The following is a 21,499-nucleotide window of genomic DNA, read 5'->3' on the forward strand; positions in this document are numbered from 1 at the left end:
CTGGGTCTGCACATTCTGTTCCTGGGAGCAGGGCCCTCAGAGCCAAGTGCCCCAGACGGTCAAGCCGACCGCCGCAGGCCACGTCCAGAGCAGAGGTCCCGGGTGGGCAGGGCCAGCTGCCCCTTCCCGTCTGCGCGCCCTGGCACATGGGAGCCCCGGGAGGGGCCCTGGGTCCTCGCCCATTTCTCTGCCCCCAGAGTCTCCCGGCCCCCAGAGCAGCCCCCTCCTCTTGCCCGATGCAGATCTGGGAACCTGCTTCTTCCAACTCCACCAACACCCAGGACCCCTCTGCCGTCCACTCCACCACAGGCCTTGGGCAGCCCCGAGGCCGGGAGTGTGTGCGTGTGTGTGGTGTGTGTTCCACAGGTGCCCCTCCCATTCCACCCCCCAGCACTCCCCCCGCATATCTCTGGGGCCCAGCCCCTCGGGTGCCCTGGCTCCTTCTCTCAACTCAGACTCCAGCACGGCTGAGCCTCCCTCCTCCACTTCAACGCCCACCACTCAAAGCTCCAGGCAGGCTCCCACCCCACCCCTCCAGGCCCGCGTGCCAGCCCCACTGCCCCGGACGGGGACCCAGCGAAGTGTGGCCGCTGCTGCCTGGCTGCTTCGGATTCTGCGTCTCCCCCGTGCCCCTGCCCCTCCCAGCCCCTCCGTGGGCTCAGAGGACCCCATGGCCCTTGCTCTCGGAAGGACCCGGGGGCGGGAGGCTCAGAACCCCCTCCCCGCCAAACCGCGGCCCAGGCCAGGCCTGGAAGTCACAGCGTGCAGCAGGGGACTGGGGTCTTGGGGGGCACACAGCGTGGGGTCCTCCCGGGATTCTGCGACGGCCCAACGGAGGACCCCCGCAGCGGGGGGCGCGCCTTCTGGAACGGCTCTTGCCCGCTGCTGCCCCCTCGAGGCCAGTCGTCTCAAGGCAAGACCCGTGTCCGCTTTCCCGCTGGGCAGGGAAGAGGCGGTGGTGACGGCGCGAACCTGCGTCTGCGAGACCCCACGGTCACCTCAGCCCCAGGCGGTCTCTCCTCCTGCCCTGGCACCCTCGAGTAACCGCGCTGCAGGCCCAGTCCGGGTTCTTGGCAGAAAAATGCCCTCCGAACCCAGGGGGTGGGGGAAGGGTGAAGTTTAGGGGCAGGTAGGGGTGCCCGGGGCCGAGGACGGCGAGGGTCGCGCCCGCCGACTCTCGGGCGTGGCCGGCTTGTCTGCACGCGGGGAGCTCGCGCTCCACGGAAGGCCAGCGGCTCGGACCACGGGGCTGGGGAGGTTCCAGGGAGCCCGCGGTGGGACGGCCCGAGGGGCTGGGACAGGTGGATCCTGCAAGGACAGGGAACCCCCGCACCCCACAACCACATCGGGTGCGTGTGTCCCGGGCGTTTCGAAGAGTCGTGACTCGGGGACCTCCGCGATCGGGGCGCGCGGCGGGGGCAGGTGCACAGTCCCGCGTGGCTCCTCCCAGCCCTGGCACCGGGGCGCAGCTCGAACGCCCCCTCCGCGGGAGGTCCACCCGGGTCTCCAGGGTTGCAGCCGATCCCTCTGGGTGTGTACTCTGCCCACTCCCTGCCCTCACCCGGTCTGAGCCCGACCGCACTCTGCCTGCTGTTATTGTAGCTGCTCAGGGGTTTGATTCACGCGAGGAGCTCACTCGGCAGGTATTTGCGACACAACTTAGTCCCTGACTCATTTGTAACCTGACTCATTTATAAAAAGTGCTTTGCGCGTGGCGGGCTTTTGAGTTACATATTTTCATCAGCAACACCGGGGTGAATTCCGTCAGGGGCACTCGTGTGGAAAGAGATTTCTCCAGGGGCTCTCACACCTGGTGGGCTCGAAACATTTTCAGGTTTTTAAAGATGGAAGTTAAAATTGGGTAGTTCTCCAATTTCCCAGCAGAGGGCGCCCCAGCCCTACAATAAAGGTCTGGGGCTGCAGCGTGCGGCCCTTGCGGGAGTCGGGTTAGCCCGCTGGAGAGGCAGAGGAAGGGCAGCGAGGGACTTGCAGGGCCGCCAGCTCCAGCAGCAACTTGGGCAGGCCCAGAAGCACCGGGCCAGGCTGTTCTGTGTTTCTTTAGGGTCTGTACTGGCTTATTTGGCACAATAGCCAGAAGCAGGTGTTCCTGCGTAGCTGCGAAGACACAAGGTCATATTGGAGGGCCTGGCTTCAGTGCCTGCCTCTGGCGCCCGACTCCAGCTTCCCGCTGCTGCAGACACTGCCACCCATGGGGGAGACCTGAATTCCTGGCTCCTCCCCGGCCGCTGTGGGCATCTGGGGAATGAACCAGCAGATGGGAGATCTCTGTCGGTCTCTGCCTCCCACGGGTACACTGACACAGCACCTCGTGCAGTCTGCTGTCACTGTCTGGGAGCCTGGCCACCTTTGCTTCCCCTGCGGGGGCCTGTCCTGGCTGAGACGGTGAAGTTAGACCTTCTCTCTCCTGTTGGAGGCTGACCCCAGGAAGGGAGGTGGGGCTGAGGGGGCTGCTTCTCGGCCTCCCCTCCCTTCGGGGGACCACGGTCTGCCAGCAGCTGCCTATCCCCACGCCCTTTCCAAGCCCACATGGCTGCCACAGGCATGAAATGCCCTGCAGGACAGAGAGCTGGGAGCCTGTGGAGGGGCCTTGCTCAGCCCTGTGCACCTGCTCCGAGCAGGATGTTCCCAGCGGCCGAGAGGAGACAGTCCACAGCCATGGGCAGGTGAAATGGGAAGCAGGCTGTGGCTGTCCTCACAGGGAGGGTCCCTCCCCCAGAAACAGGAAGGAGGTTGCTGGCACCGGGCAAGCTGAAGGACACCGCAGCCACAAGGGGTCGCTCTGTGCAGTGAATCCGTGGGCTCAGATCCCCGGTGCCGCAGGCTGGAGGGGCGGGGAGATGGGGAGCGACGTCTTCCAGCGCTGGGGTTTCCTTTTGGGTGGTGAAAACTTTAACGTTTTGAAAATTTACTCGCGGGGCCGGTGCTGTGACGCACTAGGTGAATCCTCCCCTGCAGCGCCCGCATCCCATATGGGTGCCGGATTCTGTCCCGGTTGCCCCTCTTCCAGGCCAGCTCTCTGCTGTGGCCAAGGAGTGCAGTGGAGGATGGCCCAGGTCCTTGGGCCCTGCACCCCATGGGAGACCAGGATAAGTACCTGGCTCCTGGCTTCGGATTGGCGTAGCTCCGGCTGTGGTGGCCATTTGGAGAGTTAACCAATGGAAGGAATACCTTTCTGTCTGTCTCTCTCTCTCTCACTGTCTGTAACTCTGTCAAATAAAAAAAATCTAAAAAAAAAAAAAAATTACTCAGCAGCGTTGTGGTGCAGCAGGTTAAGCCCACACACCATATCAGCGTTGGTTCAAGTCCCAGCTGTTCCACTTCTGATCTGGCTCCTGCTATGGCCTGGGAAAGCAGCAGCAGATGACCCAAGTGCTTGGATCCTGCACCCACATGGGAGACCCCGAAGAATCTCCTGGCTCCTGGCTCCAGCCTGGCTCAGCTCTGGCCATTGCTGCAGCTTGGGGAGTGAAAACAGATGGAGGATTTCTCTCTTTCGCTCTCTGTAGCTCTGCCTTTCAAATAAATCAATCTTGGGGGGGGGGGGATCGAGGGAGGAAGGGAGAGGACGGAAGGGAGGAGTTGCTTGTCCTCACCCCCACCCTGCCCTGTCCTCCCCAGACCTGTCCCATGTGACAAGACAGCAATGCAAGGAAACAGACTGAGGGGACAGAAAGGACAGGGCTGCAGCCAGACCGGAAGCGGGAAGCTCGCCGACACTGCCTTGTGCACGTGCAGCCTGTCTCAGCGTGCAGGTGCCAGTGCCGGTGCAGGGGAGATGGGATTCGCTGCACCTCCTGCCCAGCGCTGCCCCCCGTAGGGAACCCTAAGTGATCCCCAGCGAGACTATTCCTTCCAGTATGGAGCAATGCTGTACCTCCTTTCTTCCAGTTTCTAGAAAATTTCTTGGATCATAACTTTCAGTAATTTTTTTTTTTTATTTCAGAGAGTTACAGAGAGAGGTCTTCCATCTGCCAGTTCACTCCTGAAGTGGCCACAAAAGCCAGAGCTGCGCCGATCCGAAGCCAAGAGCCAGGAGCTTCTTCTGGGATCTCCCATGCAGGTGCAGGGGCCTGAGCACTTGGGCCATCTTCTACTGCTCTTCCAGGCCATCAGCAGAGAGGTGGATGGGAAGAGGAGCAGCTGAAACAGGAACCGGTGCCCATATCGGATGCCGGCGCCACAGACGGAGCCCTGGCCTACTATGCCACAGCGCCAGCCCTCAGTCATTTTTTGTATAATTTTTTAATATTATATTTGTATTTTAGTTTTTAAAATGTTCCACAGGATTTATACATTTCTGTTAACATGTCCTAGTTTTTTAAATTTATTTGAAAGAGCAACAACACTTCATCCAGGGTGCAGGACTCGAGTACCCGCGCCGTCAGCTGCTGCCTGCCAGGGCGCACGTCAGCAGGAAGCCGGGTCGGAAGCGGAGCTGGGACTGGAACGCAGACACTCCAGTGTGGGGCGTGGGCGTCCCCGGTGGCACCTCGCCTACTGCACCAGATGCCCGCCCTCTCTGCCGAGGTTGGACAGCAGGCGGCCCTCCCAGCCTCATAAGTGGAGGCCACACGCGGGGGAGCCCGACACTGTTCCTGGCTCTGTTATTCTGAGCTTGAGAAAGGCTAACAAGTCCTTCCAGAAGTGCTACCTTCCAAAGCCACAAGATGTGAGGACGTGACATCACCCACGCATCTCCTTGCTGTACCAAGTTGTGGCCGAGTTCCACGGCCCAGTTGTGCACTGCTGATTGGCGGGCAAGGCCTCTCCCACCATCCCACACCCCTGCCTCTGAGCTGACTGGCTCCCCTGGGGACCTAGAGTGCCCCAGCCGCCACCACACGGGGCCATTAACTATGCCAACCATAGCATCATGGTTTTTGCCAGCAGTGGCCACAGCTCAGGAGTGCAGGCAGCCAGGCTCGTGGTGTGGCTAAGCCTGTCGCAGGTGGCTTTCTGGGTTGGGCTCTCGTCCTCAACCTGGAGGTAGCGTTCCTGGCCCTCTGCCTTGGCTGCCTGACAGATGTTAACATGAAACCCTCCCAGGGGCTGTCCTGTCTCCTGCTGCTATGTGACATGCCACCACAATTCAGCGCTTGAAGCTCCATTGATGAGCGGTTTCTGGGGGTGGGAGGCCAGGCAGGGAAGGGTGGCCTCTGCTCACACCTCCCCAGGCTGCAGTCACGGGTCGCCGGGCTGTGTCCTCTCCTGGAACTCGGGGTCCCCTCCCAACCCAGCGCCCTGCAGCCGCCAGCCTGGGGTCCCCATGTCCCGGTGAGCACCTGCGCCTGGGCCTCTCACTTGACAGCTTCTGCCAGGCCAGCAGAAGGACCTGATGAGGCCCTGGCCACACAGGGTGACCTCCTTTTAGCTACCTGACTCCGCAGGCCTCTGACTACACCTGCAAACCCGTCCCGCTGCTGCAGAGAATGGCAGTTGGCTACGCCACGGCGGGCACAGGCCGTGCTCACGCTCAGGGCAGGGACTGGAGCAGGGCCTGGGCACCAGGGGTCACTAACGCTGACCGCAGGGGTGTCCCAGTGAAACCAGAACTCAGCCACCCCCCTGACTGAGCGCCACTGGCAGGCACCGGGGAGAGCAAAGCTACCCGAGGACCAAGTCAACCTTCCCAAGGCAGATACCACTTGTATCACCAACTCCAGGGCTCTCGAAGGCACACAATCTGGGGCGTAGCGGGTGAAGCTGACCGTGTGCAACACCAGCGTCCCGTACGGGCGCCTGTTCATGTCCCGGATGCTCTACTTCCGATCTGTCTCTATGGCCGGGGAAAGTGGCAGAGGATGGCCCAAGTGTTTGGGCCCCTGCCACCCACATGGGAGACCTGGAGGAAGCTCCTGGCTCCTGGCCCAGCCCTGGCCATTTCAGCCATCTTGGAGTAGACCAGTGGATGGAAACTCTCTCTGTTTCTCTCCTTCTAACTCTGCCTTCAAATAAATAAATCTTTAAAAACAAAAAAAAAAGCACATCATCTCTCCAAATATTTGGCCAGCTGGAGTCCCAGTCTGTGCGGGTGGGCAGCAAGGGGACCACAGGGCTGCACAGCACAGCGCTGGGCCTCGCCGCCCAGCCCTGCCCTGCTTCTCCGCACGCCCCAAGCCACAGAGGCTCTCCCACAGCAGATAACACACACACACACACACACACACACACACCCCTCTCTACAAATGATTGTAGAAGTCTGCGGGTTTAATACCTGTAGGTTAACAGAAATGAAACAGGACACAGATCCAACACTACAGTCAAATGGGATGGTGGGAAGGGACAGAGGGACGCTGGACGGGACAGGGTCACAGCAACCAGTGAGCGATGGCTCCTGTGGTGCCCTGAAGACAAGAGACACCAGCCCGAGGCTGCCAGGCCCTGAGGGGTGCGGGGCAGCAGCCCAGACCTCCCCACAGGCTGTAGATTCAGGGGCTCTGGTCAGCGTGTTAGCAGCCGGAGAGGGGTTTCTGTTTCTCCTCACACTGGGGGAAACAGGCCCCCGCGTGGGTTCAGCAGGCCCCACAGTCCTTGGTCTTTGGATCCATAGCAGCACTGCGCACCACTGCGCCCACAGCCAGCAGCCCTGTCTGCTAAGCACCTTCTGGCAAACGGATTGCAAACGGAGTGGAGCACAGCCGGGGCGGCCTTGGAGGGGCGGAGTCGGCCGGAGGGCCCCTAGGCGTCGTGAAGGTTGCTGGCGCTCAGGAGCACTTTCTCCCCGGGCTTGAAGGCTGGCATCCCGAGGTAGGGGCAGCTGGCACAGCGGAAGGCATCGCCCAGGTAGCACTGGAGACAGGAGAGAGAGCCCGCAGGGAAGCCGAGGTCAGGGCAGCCCGGAGACATGGCCGCAAGGAGGATACTCCCGACTGCATAGGCGGCCGGGGGAGCGGGGACGGGACATGTCTTTGGGTTCAGGGCAGCGCTAGGCAGGGCGCGGTCCTTACGAGGCCGCGTGGCCTCAGTCTGAGAGCCTCAGAGCGCAGCTAAGCTCTTCAGCGGCCGAATCACCTCAGGACCCACCAGGAGGCAGGGAAAAGGGCTCCTCCCGCACAGGCCCGAGCGCGCCCTCACGCATCCCCGCCGCATGTGCATCCTCACACGCTCGCCCAGTGTGAGGGCAGCGGGCAGCGGCAGCGAGCGCCTGGGAGGCGGGCCCACGCCTGGGCTGGGGAAGGCTGACTCACGTTCCCGCAGGCCGACTTGGGCTGGGAGCTCTTCTGCTGCACCGACTTCTCCTTCTCCAGTTCTTCCGCAAGGCCGCAGGTGCTGTGGGGACAGCGGTCGCAGAATGGGATTCACCGCTGCCCAGACGCGAAAGCCTGAACGGCGCCAAGATGCGCCGCCATCTCCCATTCACACCTGGGTGTCCTAACTCAGCCGCGGGGGCGGGGGACGGGCAGACAAGGCTGACAGCGGGGAGACGGGGAGACGCTAAGGGCAAAGCGGAGCAGGAGGGCCTGCGCCCGTGGGCTGTCGCTGTCCTTGTCGCCGTGCGGGAGGCAGATCTAACGCTGTTGAAGAACAGAAGAGCACAGCGCTTCCTGGACGCTCACTGGGTCCCTGACCACGAGCGCCGGCAGGCACACACTGACACAAACTGCTGACGAAGCACGCCTGCACCTACAGGGCGAACGTACGGAACAGCACCGGCTCGGGTTCTTCCTAACTGAAGGCCATGTTGTCTGCGGGTTCACACCCGGGGGCGGGGGGGGAACTACTAACAAACCCAGGGATGAAGAACTCGAACTCAGGAAACCAGGCCCCTCCCGGGTTCCTGCGACTTCTGAGGCTCAGCGATGCTTAGGCTTCCGAACCTGGGTGGGCGGCACACGGGGATTCAGTGTGTGGTTCTTTAAAAGGTACCTGTTCAACTCCTGGCCCATGCCAGGGTGGGGACCTTTTTTCTGCTGACGGCCATTTGTATATTTATAACATAATTCACAGGCCATACAAAATCATCAACCTGGGGCCAGCGCTGTGGTGTAGTGGGTAAAGCCACCGCCTGCAGTGCCAGCATCTCATACGGACGCCGGTTCAAGTCCCGGATACTCTTTCTGACCCAGCTTTGAGCTATGGCCTGGGAATGCAGTAGAAGATGGCCCAAGTGCTTGGGCCCCTGCACCCACACGGGAGACTGGGAAGAAGCTCCTGGCTTCAGATCAGCACAGCTCCAGCTGTTGCGGCTATCCAGGGAGTGAACCTGCAGATGGAAGACCTCTCTCTCTCTTTCTCTGCCTCTCCTTCTCTCTGTGTAACTTTTTCAAATAAATAAATAAATAGATCTTAAAAAAGTCCACCTGAAAACTAGCCGGCTCTAGATGCACTGGATTTCGGATCCCACCTGCAGCTGTCTGGGCGGGGCCTGCCCAGCTGATGTCGTGCCTTCAAGTACAACCTGCGGGCTGGACATTCCCCACTGCTGCTCTACGTATAATACATCCAACATAAAACAGGCATTTAAAAAATAGTGAAGGATTGGGGGCCGGCATTGTGGCAAGTGGGCTAAGCCTCCACCTGTGGTGCTGACATCCCATATGGGCACCTCCTCAAGTCCTGGCTACTCCACTTCTGATCCAGCTCTCTGCTGTGGCCTGGGAGAGCAGTGGAGAATGGCCCAAGTGCTTGGGCCCTGCACCCACGTGGGAGACCCAGAAGAAGCTCCTGGCTCCTGGCTTCAGATCGGCCCAGCTCCGGCCTTTGTGGCCGTTCAGGGAGTGAACCAGCGGAGAGAGGACCTTTCTCTGTCTCTCTGTAACTCTGCCTCTCAAATAAATAAATGAAACCTTTAGAAAACAAACAGTGAAGGACTGAGATTCCTCGGGAAGCAGAAGCCGCCGGACGCCGCGGGGGCTGCCCCGCCCACACTCACCAGTTCTTGCAGGCCTTCCTCTTCTTCCCTTCCCCACAGGAGGCAGCCCTCAGGGAAGCTGGGTCTGGCTTCTTCAGATCTTCCGCGTCCAGCAGCTCGTCGGAGTCGATGAGATCCTGGAGTGTGTTCAAGGCCACCAGTGACGATTGCGGTCTCCGCCAGCGGCTGCACCCAGGCTGCCAGAGCAAACTCACGCGGCCCTGGGGCAGCCGGCCCCTGCCCCCGTCCCCGCCCCGTCCTGCTCTGGGTTGGTCATCTCGCTCAACCTGAACTACCCCATGTCCACAGAAGACGCTGCAGGACGGGAAGGGCCTGAGAACCGATCTACACGAGAAGCAGCTGGAACACTGGCTGGGGCGGGGAGGAGAGAGAGGCGTTGTATTTACTTGCACATGAGGTCATGTGAAAGAGGGAACTGAGTGTGTGCTACCTAATTCCAGAGAAGGGCAATCATTACAGACGCTCGTGGCTCTGGGCGGTGAGAACACGGACCAGGACCTGTTTTGCTCACCACTGTGGTCTCAGCAGTGCAGAACTGAAGCAGTGCAGAAGACAGGGCTGAGCAGAGATGCAAAGTGTTGTTTTTAAAACAGCAAGCATTTGGCAACCTGCCCAAAGGGCCCATAAAAATACCCTAGCTGACAAACTCCTTCCGGGTCTATACAGAGCCACAGGAATCCTTCCCGTACAGTATGGGGGGGGGGGGGGACAAGACACTCTACAGGAGAATGGAGACGTCAAAGGCCGCCACGTGGAGTTTCCTTCTAAATCAGAGACAGCAGTGAAGCCACAGCGTCGGGCTCTAAAAGCATTCACACCTCCAGGTCCAGAAAGGTCACCACGAACCACGGCCGCTCACCAGGGCGGGGCAGGACAGCAATGCAGCGGCCCGGGGCAACTCACCGTGCTCTCGTCATCCATGTCGTTGGCCGAGAGGGTCCAGAGTTTGGCCACGGCAGGGTCCACAGCAGGCTTCGCTGAGTCCCCCAAGAAAAGGAAAAAAGCCCTGGTCAGTGTGGAACAACGAGCCTGCCTGAGCACCCGCCACTGAGCGCCACAAACGTGGGCTCGAGGCCGCTCTGCCACTTAGAAAAGGCATGGCGGGGCTGGCGCTGTGGCGCAGTAAGTTAATCTTCCGCCTGCGACACTGGCATCCCATATGGGCGCTGGTTCTAGTCCCAGCTGCTCCTCTTCCAATCCAGCTCTCTGCTATGGCCTGGGAAGGCAGTGGAAGATGGCCCAAGTCCTTGGGCCCTGCACCCGCATGGGAAACCTGGAAGAAGCTCCTAGCTCCTGGCTTTGGATCGGCGCAGCTCCGGCCATTGCAGCCATTTGGGGAGTGAACCAATGGATGGAAGACCTTTCTTTCTGTCTCTCCCTCTCACTGTCTGTAACTACCTCTCTAATAAATAAATAAATAAAATCTTTAAAAAAAAGAGAGAGAGAAAGAAAGAGAAGGAGTAGCCCAGGCCACCCACTGTAGACAGCCACAGAGCCACCACCTGCTGGGCGGGCACTCCGCACCAGACGCTACACCAGGCACTTTACAGATGCAGCTAGCTTAGTCCCGCTGACGGCCTTAGGTGGCTGTCATCCCAATCTGACACCTGTGGACACAGGTTCAGCTCCTGAGGCCAGCCACACCAGGCCCCAGGTACGAACCCGTCTTAGGCTCTGAACGTCTGCTCCCTACTGCTTTCTCCGCGGAGCTTGGTTTCCACCCCATTCCCATAATCATGGGGCTGAGAGCGACACCCTCCTCCCGCAGCAGGGGTTCTGAGGACGCATGAGAAACGTATCCAAGGCTTCTTAAAGAGAAAAGCAGCAGCCTACTAACGCCTGCTACCCACAAGAAAACAGGCTCAGAGCTGCTGGCAGCAGAGTAGCAACAGACCTCACAGCCGCCGTCTAGGTCAGGACAGGGGACGGAGGAGGGTCCTGCGAGAGCAGAGACCCAGATACAGTGAAGGCCAGGCCTCAGACAGGGGAAGAGCTGGGCGCAGCGGTTACGACGCCGCCGGGGACACCAATATCACCTGTCGGAGTGTCAGGGTTCAGTCCCAGCCCTGCTTCCCCAACGAGCACCATGAGAGGCGGCAGGTGACGGCTCAGGACCTGGGGCTCTGCCACCCATGAGGGAGACTCAGAATGAGTTCCTGGATCCTGGCTTCAGCCTGGCTCGGCCTCAGCTGTTGTGGCATTTGGGGAGTGAACCGTGGATGAGAGCTCTACATCTTGGCTTTTCTAGTAAAAAAACAAAAATAAAAAAATTCTCGGACAGGCCTTGTGTAAGTGCACCCCCTAGTGACTGCTGTTAGAACTTCCAGGCCAGCTGCTCCAACCCATTCTTTTTTTTTTTTTTAAAAAGACTTATTTATTTATTTGAAAGGCAGAGTTACAGAGACAGGGAGGAGGAGATGGAGAAAGGGCTCTTCCATCTTCTGGTTCACTCCTCAAATAGCCCCAAAGGTGAGAGCTGGGCCAATGTGAAGCCAGGAGTTTCTTCTGGGTCTCTCACATGGATGCAGGGGCCCAAGAACTTGGGCCATCTTCTACTGCTTTCCCAGGCCATAAGCAGAGAGCTGGATTGGAAGAGCAGCAGCTGGGACTTGAACTGGTGCCCATACGGGATGCTGGCACTGCAGGCAGCAGCGTTAACTGCTATATCAGCCCCACCAACACATTCTAGAATCGAGATTCCAAAGGATTTCTTGAGACGTGGCTGACTAGCCCAAACAGTGCAACACTAATGTACCGGTAAGTGTCTGTTTAGTTGTGTGTTCCTCACAGCTGGGGCAACTTGGCATTAGACAGGAAAGCTTAGAGTGGTGGCAAAGCATGTGTGTGCACACAATTTTCTGGGAGGAAGAAACACAGTTTTACAAGTATCAAAGTGTGGAAGTCTTCAAAGTAAGAAAAGCTGCCTTTATCAGTATAGGAGAAAGCACGTGGGACCAGGATGAGGTCTTCTGAAGACAAATGCGGTGACTCTGGGGCCTGGAAAGAATTCATTATGGGGTGTGTGCCATAATGGGTTAGGCTGCCACCATCTGTGTTCTGGCTGCACCATTCTAATCCACTCCCTGCTACTGCACCTGGCGAAGTGCCAGCGGCTGGCCCATGTGCTCGGGCCCCAACACCCAGAATGGATTTCCTGGCTTCTGCACTCAGCCTGGCCCGGTCCGAGCTGCTGCAGCCATTTAGGGAGTGAACCAGTGACGGAAGAACTTGGTCTCTTCCTCTAACCCTACCTTTCAAATAAATAAATCTTAAAAAAAAACCAAAACAAAACAAAACAAAAAAACCTAGGAGAAAAAGAGACTTCATTATCTACACTACGTGACCCTGGAGGCCTCAGGTCCTCCGGAGCAGCAGGGACTGAACCATAAGATCTACAGATTCTGTCAGCTCTGGATCCTAAATTGCCTGGGATAAAACACGTTAGATACATCCTTCCCTCTGGAGGCGACAGAAATGGAAGGCCCAATCTCAAACCATCCGCGTCCCACCTCCATCCCTGGCCCTCCGGCCATTCGCCGAGAAGGACGTCCCTGAGCCAGTCTTACCTGGAGAAGGCTTCTTGGCGGAGGAAAGCCTAAGCTGACTGGAAGAACCCACTTCAAAGTCCGGCTTTTTGCCCGTGATCTGAACGGAGAGCAGGCCGTCACTCGTGTAACCCAGGTGCTCTTGGACGCACTGTGTTTCCTCGGGGCTCAGGGACTCACGCTGCAGCTGGAATTCAAGACACCCACAGGGTCACCCGCGGTGCCTCTGCGGACGTTACAGGACGCCGCTGTAGGCAGGGACTGGGGTGTGGAGCAGAGGGACCCATCCTCACTTCACTGCTCACGCCCAGAGTCTCGCTAGTCAGAGCCTCGAGTGCCATCTGCCTGCCTGTTCACTGGGAAGTCTCCACGCGCTTACATTAGGTACAAGGCCCTGGGCTGCCTGACCATGATCACAACGGTGCGGCAGACGGTCCCGCGGTACAACACAGAAACACGCCTGCGACAGACAGGAGAGACTGAACCCTAACAGAGCCAGAGGAGGGACGACCTCCCCGTGTCCCTCAAGAAGCAGCAGACAGCAAAGGTGGGAGAGAAAGGGTCGGGGTGCCACCTCTGTCCAATAGAGTCACAGGATGGTCACATAAACCAGGCTGTCAGTGGCATAGAACACTGGCACACTGTCCCTAAGCTCAGGGGAGAAGCACCTGGGATGTCCAGGGCTGCAGGGAAAGCGGGGCACTGACAACGCACACACGTGGTCCTACTTCTATTTGAAAAGGAAGTCTGCGCGTGCATGTGCGGCAAACAGAGGAGAGGTCCTGCACCCACACACAAACGCCTCGTGGCCCCCTCAGAGAGGGCGAGTACAACCAAGGGCTGGGAGGTCACTGTGCATGCTGTGAGCTTTAGTGCAAAGTGAGTTCCTACGAGCAGTCCTCGTATTTAGACCAAACACAGAAAGGAGACTAAGGAAGCGCAGACCTAAGGAATCTACAACCGGCCCTGGATCACGTAACCAATCAGACAACAGCCACGACCGTGTAACATTGACCTCTCGATACCCAGGAAAACGCTAGCCCCAGAGAGGAATGCAGATCCGGACACACTCCGTTCAAGCGTCTCGCTGAATTCTCAGGAATGGGATATCCCCGCGCCACAGCCTGCTCAGCCTGCCCGCAAACGCAGGGCTCCTGGAGGTGACGGCGCCTCACCCGGGCAGGGGGCCGGAGCCCGCGGAGACACAGAGGGGTGAGAGCAGAGCCACCGCTCCCCAGCTCCTGCACACCGCCACTGCGCCAGGACCGAGGCCAGAACAAGCTCACTCCAAGGGCCCCAGGGTGAGTCCCTGAGGCCCACCCAGCTCGCACGCACATTCTCTACTTGTTTCCTAGTCCTGTGCAAGGCTCACCACGCACATTCCTGATTGTTCTGACAAGGAGACTGGTTTGTCCCTCACGGTTTAAATTCCTAGCAGAGCAGGGCCTCTACAAACATACCTCTTTTACTTCCACGAGACCGGAGAGAGTCAGGGCCGAACACAGTTTAGACGCTGTCCTCACTTTGCCGTTGTTAACTGCCAAGAGGAAAACTCCAGTGAACAGCCTTACATGAAAAATATCACAGGCTCTGCCCTAGGTGGGCAGCAGGCACGCACACAGTCGCCCTTTCTGCATAATGTGTATATATTCCAGGGCCAACACTTTAGTTTGACAAATCCTTTTGGTGGTTGAAAGTGCTGATATATGTTCTTAAATATTATAATTCCATTATTATTGTTGCTTGTTTCTCTGCTTCTGGAACTTTCTTCTGGAGGTTGCCAGACAACCACTGTGAAAGAGGTTAACTGCGAGGTGCACAGGGCTACGAGTGCTCTGGCTGTGCAGCTCCTACAAACTGTTTCATTACCCAAGGCTTAAATTCCCAGCAGAGAAAGCTGATTTCCACCACAACGCCACAAGGCTGTATTTTCATATAAACGACAAATGCCTTTATGCATTTCAAAATAACTTTCACTTCTATTTGATGAAATAAATGATCACATTGAATTGAAAGTCTGGTGAAAATGCTACCAACTCCGGCACTAAATGGCCCTGGGAAAGAGGTTGCTTCATTACCTCTTCAGTCTCGGACCTTCAGCATTAGTTTTTCAACTTTTATTTTGGAAAAAATCCTACACATTTAAATATACTCATAGGAAGTAGCAAAAAAAAAAAGTTTAAGGAGGTCCATGGACCGTTCACCTCGTCTCCCCACAGGCCACATCTCATACCACCACTGCCCAGTGTGACCCCGATGGACCAAGTGCACCCTGGCTTCAGCAGTCTGACATGTGCTCCTCTGTGGGCTGTGTGTGCACATCTGTGCGACCAGATACACAATTGGGGCACAGAATCGTCCCACCACCACGCAGCAACCCCACACTCTGCTTTAGAGCCACAGACCCCCTCCTCCCACACCTAACCCCTGCAAGCACTAATCTGATCTCCGTCAGCACAGTGCTGTCAGGTCAAGGGCAGGAACGGAATCCCGCACATGGGATCTGCGGGGCTGGGCTGGTTTTCCACTGGGCACACTGGAGTTCACGCACAGATCAGGAGCTTGCTCCATTTCATTGTTGGACTGGTTTCCACATTATGGATACACTGAAGTTTAACCACTGACTGAGGAAGGACCCAGCCCCTTTCCAATGGAAGCTTCCTTCTAGTACCAAAGGACTCAGCTGCAGATCACCATTCCTTAGATTTTACCAATGTAGCCCTAAGGAGAAGGTTCTGCCAGGGGAGTGAGTATCTTTCTCCAAACAACGGGGAGTGCAGCCCCCTCAACTGCTGGAGTTCCCAGTGATTCCCATACCCACAGCCGTCTCCACTGGCTCTTTCAGGAAGAGACATCCCCCAGGCCGAAGGATCCGGGCCATCTCGGCCAAAACCTCAGCACTGTGTAGCATGCTGCTGCCTGGGACTACACCCGACAAGATCACGTCAAAGCTGGACTCCTTGTGGGCAGCTGCAAAGAAGGGAGACTCCAATCAGCAAACCCCCGAGCCCCAGAAGTGACCTCCCCGCCCTCCCCGCTCCCACTGAGGCCATCTGCCTGCTCCACACACACCTGCACACCACTAGCAAAAGGGCCTGCTTGCCCTCCCTCAGTCTTACTTACTGCAAATCTTTTACATGCTCAGGGAAAGAAATGAAAAAGGAAGCTGGATGAAGACTAAACTTTCTTTTTTTAAAAAAAAAAAAAAAGTATGGAATCGCTACTAAGAAACAAGTACACACTTGAGTACACTCCACGTCCACTATCTCCCAACTGCTAACAGCAGGGGCCCGGCCACTGTCCCACCTGCCACCTCAAACCAACCTCAGATACCAGGGAGTCCCAGAGACCAGCGCTCCCACCAACCCCGCCCCCGCCCCTCATCAAGGCGACACGGGTGGCACTCACACTGCAACAGCTGGTTGACGTTCTCCACGGACACTTGGCCCTCGCTGCCAGTTAACACATGAAGCTTGTCCACCAGCTCTTTCAGAGCCTCCACGGGGGACGACTTATCCCAGACCACCGCCACAGCCTGGCCAGCTGAGATCCCAAATTCCGCCATTTCTGTAGTGCTGATGGACCTAAAATTATCAGCCAAAAGAGAATCAAAAGTGAGCAGAAATAAAAGCATAATGAGGTACCATCAGTTACAATCACACTCCCAACCTCCCACCAACGAATGCTGAAGGTGTTAGAGGTCTTTCTTTAGATGTTAGAGCAGGAATTAATGAACCTTTCATCCAAGGCCTCATAACCCAACACTGCCCATCACGGCAGGCACAGAGAATCCTGACTTGGCAGAGTCAAGAGGGGTTTGAGTCACAGAGGAATTAGGCAGAAGCATGGCTCAGCACAGAAGACCAATAATTGAGACATAATCCAAGCACAAGCTTCATTTAAATTTTGTAAAGTGAATATTGATTTTCCCTTTCCACGGAATCTGCAGTGATCAATAGTCCCTACCACGTCTTTAACATTTAATGATAGCCAGACTGTTTAAAGCATCTGACGAACATTATCCCAACTGAACCCGAGAACAGCCTTAAACCAGACACTAGTCCCATTTTACAGTCAGGAAACTGTGACTTTGCACAAGTCACACAGATAGTGGGACGCAGATAAAGTAAGAGAGCGGGGATTGTAACTCGCATCCATCCGACTGGAAAGCCCACGCCTCTGCCTAGCCGGCGGCTTGCCTTTCTCTCCCACTTGATCCTCAGGTGAGTGTGTGCCATGCTCACAGGGCAATCAGGTCCCGAGGCAGCCGCGGCTCAGCTCCTCCTTTCCTTTTAAGCATTCATGCCCCCAGCTCCCTACCTCAAACAGCGCAAATGAAAGAAAGGCAGAAGCAGGGGCAGAGGGGTCCACTCCGGGGCTCAGTGCAAGCCAAGCGCTCTCTTCCTTCTTGAAAAATGTTCACTCCTCTCTGCCTATGAAACACGCCCATTAGCCAGAACCATCCTTAAAAGCTACAGGACTTCCGTCTGTCACTCCTTTTTAAAGCAGTCACTAAAGGTTTTATTTTCTAGAGCAAAATCAAAACGTCTAAGCGCGCTAGATTCAGGGCCCGCACTTCTTACTCTACAAAACCCCTCCATGGTTTCCCTCTCTCATGCCTTCTTTTTTTATTTTTTTATTTTTGACAGGCAGAATGGACAGTGAGAGAGACAGAGAGAAAGGTCTTCCTTTTGCCGTTGGTTCACCCTCCAATGGCAGCCGCGGCCGGCACGCTGCGGCCAGCGCACCGCACCGATCCGATGGCAGGAGCCAGGTGCTTATCGTGGTCTCCCATGGGGTGCAGGGCCCAAGTTCTTGTGCCATCCTCCACTGCACTCCCTGGCCACAGCAGAGAGCTGGCCTGGAAGAGGGGCAACCGGGACAGAATCCGGAGCCCCAACCGGGACTAGAACCCGGTGTGCCGGCGCCGCAAGGTGGAGGATTAGCCTAGTGAGCCGCGGCGCCGGCCTTCTCATGCCTTCTTTCCCAGTAACTTTACATAGAACGCCCACCCTTTATTATCTGCAGGCCTCGGCAAGAGGATGCCAACTGCCATCAGGCAAGCGGCATTTCTCATTTAGTGTGGGTTTTTAAATCCCTAAAGAGCATACAATCAAGAACTGAAACTTTGAAGTTTTTAATTGTCACACGATATTGAGGTAGAATCCTCACAAATCGTCCAGGGGAGCCACCTGTGATCAGTCACATTTAAGAACCAGGCAAGGAAGACGCGAGAGTCCAGACTGCTGGGTGTTGAATAATAAATGGCTGATTTCTAGGCTGATGTCGGAGCAGCCTCTCCCTTGGGACAAAAGTGCCGCCAAGCTCCTTGCCCACCACTGACTGCTACAAGTTTGTCCCCATAAAACTGCCCTCAGGAAGCAAACAAGGAGCCAAGGGTAGCTTCTTGGCCAGAGCGAAGCAAAGTCAATGTCCACGCCTTTCAGCAACTCTACAGAGGCAGCTGGCCAGGGCACAGGGATTTTTATTCATTAACAAACAATAATGGGGGTACAATGTGATGCTTTGGCCTATGTATACACTGCAGAATGATTCAAACTAACAAACATAGCCATCGCCTCACTACGTATGGGTATCTTTTTGTGGCAAAAATGCTAAACATCTATTTTTGAGCAACTCTGAATACACGTTATTAACTGTGATCACTCCGTGGGGCAACAGATCACTAAGACTCCTCCTCCCAAGCACTGAAACTCTGCACAGTGTCCCTACTACAGCGCGACACTGCGCCCTTTTTGGGTTCCACATACACATGAAAGTGAGATCACACAGTATTTGTCTTTTGGTGCCTGGCTATTTCTCTTAGCACAATGTTCTGTAGTTTTACTTATTGTTTCACATGACAGAATTTCCTTTTTAAAGGCCATATAGTAGTCAGAAGTATGTGTGTGTGTGTAACATGTTCTTTATTCTATCCATTCATCAACTGATGGATACCAAGGTTGCTTGCCTACCTTACCTACCGTGAACAATGCTGGAATGAACATAGAAGTGCAGTCGCTTCCACACACCAATTTCAATTCCTCTGCAAATACACCCAGAACAGGATTGCTGGGTCATATTACAGCTCTCTCTTTAGTTTCCTGAGGAACCTCAACACCATCACAGCCTCTGATGTGGATGTATTAATCTACATTCCCACTCACAATGTACAAGGTCACCTTTTCGCCACATCCTCACCAACACCTGGCATCATGTGACTTTATGATAACAGCCATTCTTATGGGTGAGGTAACATCACACTGAGGTTTTGATTGCATTGCCTTCATTAACGATGTGAGCATCGCTGTACACACACCTGTTGGCCATTTGTATCTCTTATTTTGAAAAGTGTCTGCTCCGCTCCTTTGCCCATTTTTAGTTGGGTTCTTTGTTTCGCTATTGAGTTCTTTATCTATTTTGGATATTACTCTCTCATGAGACATACAGCTTGCAATTTTTTTTCCTAATCCATGGATTCTCTCTTCACTGTTCATGTTTCCTTCACTGTGCAAGGGCCGTTTAGTCTGAGGCAATCTCTTATCTATTTTTGCTGGCGTTGCCTGTGCTTTGGCAACAAACCAATGCCCTGGAGCATTTTCCTGTTTTCTTCCAGTAGCTTTACAGTTTCAGGACTTCTCCTTAAATACTGGACCCACCTCGAGTTGGCTTCAGTATACGGTGCAAGATCAGGGTTCAATTTCGGGCTTGTGCATGTGGATAACGTTTGCCTACCACCACCTGACAGTCCTTTCCCCATTGCCTAGTCTTAGCACTTCGGTGGAAAATCCATTGACCATGAACACTGGGTTTACTTCTGGGCTTTCTATCTTGTTCCACTGTCTGTCTGTAAGCCAGTACCAGGCTGTTTTGATAACAATAGCTATAGAATGTATTTTGACATCAGGGTAGCACACAGGTGGTGAAAACAGACGGACTGGAGTGTGTGCACCCTTAGATCTCCTTATCAGGTCCACACCCTGGGTAAGTGTTAGCTCCCTGATCCCATTTCTCACCAGTGAAGTAGGAATAACCTCACACTTAGCAAGGTTGCTGTAAGTAGAGAAGAGAAAAACACGTAAAGCCCTCAGCAGAGCTGGGCACCCACAGCTCCATGAACCAACCTGGGAGGACCCTGGGCCGCTGCCCTGCCGGCCAGTGTACTGCCTGTACAGATAGACCCCTCTTCCCTCGCGCTCAGTCACCTCTGCGGGTGACTCCGCAGGGAACTACGGGAAGCATCTTTCTCACTGTCAGCTCTACAGGGTAAGAGCCGCACATTGTGACACCTTGGACAGCCCTGGGGTAGGACTGCGGCAGAAAATTAGGCAAACATCAATGCTTTGCTTCCTGTGTTCCCCCAATAATCCTCTGATGGAGAGAGAGGGCTGGCTCATAACATAACTTGTTAAACACCGATCCTCAAGGAACAGGCACAGCCACCTGTTTTCAGTGAACATTTTCCAAATAAAACAGCCAACAATGTTCTTCTAAATATCTAAAAGCCAAAGTGTGATACTTTTCATCATCAGAGCTTTGTGCTATGGCTGTGAAATCTGTCTTTAAAAACAAAAACCTATAAGGAAAAAGTGGCTGGCACCTAAGCCACACACTCAGAAGCTGTGACTCATGACTACAGAGAGGTGGGGCAGAAGCCAGTCACGCCGCTGACCTTGTCCACACACACAGGCCCCACAGCTTTTAGGAACTGTCACAGGCAGGCAGCACAAGGCGAGGCCTGAGAATCACTTCCGGAGAGGCACTTGTTCAAGAAACCCAGTGAGCATCCAACCTTGAGGCGTTCGGCCCCTCTTATGGATAAAAGCAGCCAAAAGGAAAAAAAAAAAAAAGAAAGAAATGGAAGACTGTGTCTCCAGGTCATTAGCTGGGGGTCAGGGACAAGGTTTCACAAAGGACACTCAGGAGTTTGCTCCCATAGGAGAGGCTCCTTCGAAGACCAGTGGACAAAACTCAGAAAACAAAACCTCCCGAAGAGATCGCTGCGGCTTTACCTAAACCCGGCGGTGTGGACCTGGCATTCTAACGTCTGGGCAGAGTTCTGGCTTGGGAGGTCTTTGCCACGCTGACGCAGGGGGGACAGGATGGTTAGAAAGACCACAGGAGCTCATCAGAGGGGCGCAAAGCACAGCTTCCACCTACTACAAAGGCAGGGCCTAGCTGCGAACACACACAATCTACAGGATGACATGCTCCTGTCGTCCCTGACCCCTAATCCCAAAACCGCTCACTGCTCCCTGTTAGGTCTTCCCTGCTGCTACCCGCATTTGTGATCCGTGACCGCACCGTGGCCTCCTGGAGCCCCCAAGCAATGTGAGAACGAACACCGGCCATCCCAGACGTTCCTCCGCACCGGCGGGGCACACCCAGACCAAGTGACTCGACTCCCCGGGCAGCAGACAGGGCTCCCCGGATCTCCCAAGTCTGGGAGCGACTCGACTCCAAACCCTGGGGGCTCGGACAGGTCACAGGCTCAGAAGTCCAACGTGTGGGCCCCAAGCTTTGGTGCTTTGTCACCATGTACCTTCCGAGACCCGAAAACCGGAGACTGAGGCCCAAGGTCACAGCAGTGGCTACGGGTAAAAGCAGGTTTAAGATCTGGGTTTCTCGGGTCCCAGCTCGGAGAATCTTCCTTCTCAGAGTGCTGTTCCCGGGAGCGGACGTTCGAGAAACAAAGCAGCCTAGGAAAGGGCTGAAGCCCCAGCGTCCGGAGCCCAGGGCAGGCCGGCCGGCCCCTCACACCCGCTTTCCAGGGTACAAGCCCTCCAGGGTCCTCAGGGAAGCAGCCGTGGCCAGCGTGCCACGGCGGGACGGGGCTGGGGCTAGGAAAGGAGAGGCTGTGACGCAAGGTGAGCCGGGAGGGGACCGTTGGGGAAGGTCGGGCTCTCAGATCACCCCAACCGCGCTCACCTGCCGCCCGAGCTCGCTCCGGGTTTCTCCGCGGCCACCGGCTCCGCGCCTCGCGCCGCTCGAGAGAGGCGGAGGCGGCGCGACGTCAAGAGGGCGGAAGTGGCCGCGGCGCGGCCCTGACGCTGCCCGTTGC

The 21,499-nt window shown here is 56.0% G+C and overlaps 1 protein-coding gene across 2 annotated transcripts; it reads right to left on the bottom strand.

Annotated features, from left to right (window-relative positions):
• Positions 1-6,207: 6,207 nt before the first annotated feature.
• Positions 6,208-21,498, bottom strand: CIAPIN1 (cytokine induced apoptosis inhibitor 1). Of its 2 annotated transcripts, none has more exons than XM_002711542.6 (9): positions 21,367-21,498; positions 15,847-16,022; positions 15,256-15,408; positions 13,899-13,975; positions 12,460-12,625; positions 9,797-9,870; positions 8,894-9,009; positions 7,209-7,290; positions 6,208-6,810 (listed from the first exon to the last, which is right to left on the bottom strand). In XM_002711542.6, exons 2-9 carry the CDS (start codon positions 16,001-16,003, stop codon positions 6,700-6,702), a joined length of 936 nt encoding a protein of 311 aa, XP_002711588.2. In that variant the 5' UTR covers positions 16,004-16,022; positions 21,367-21,498; the 3' UTR covers positions 6,208-6,699. The 2 variants fall into 2 exon arrangements, with proteins under 2 accessions (XP_002711588.2, XP_051702763.2); XM_051846803.3 differs by having other exon boundaries at positions 20,981-21,381.
• Position 21,499: the final 1 nt, after the last annotated feature.

The sequence above is a fragment of the Oryctolagus cuniculus genome, chromosome 18 (assembly GCF_051225735.1).
Source record: "Oryctolagus cuniculus isolate XC-2025 breed Fujian yellow rabbit chromosome 18, ASM5122573v1, whole genome shotgun sequence".
NCBI lineage: Eukaryota > Metazoa > Chordata > Mammalia > Lagomorpha > Leporidae > Oryctolagus > Oryctolagus cuniculus.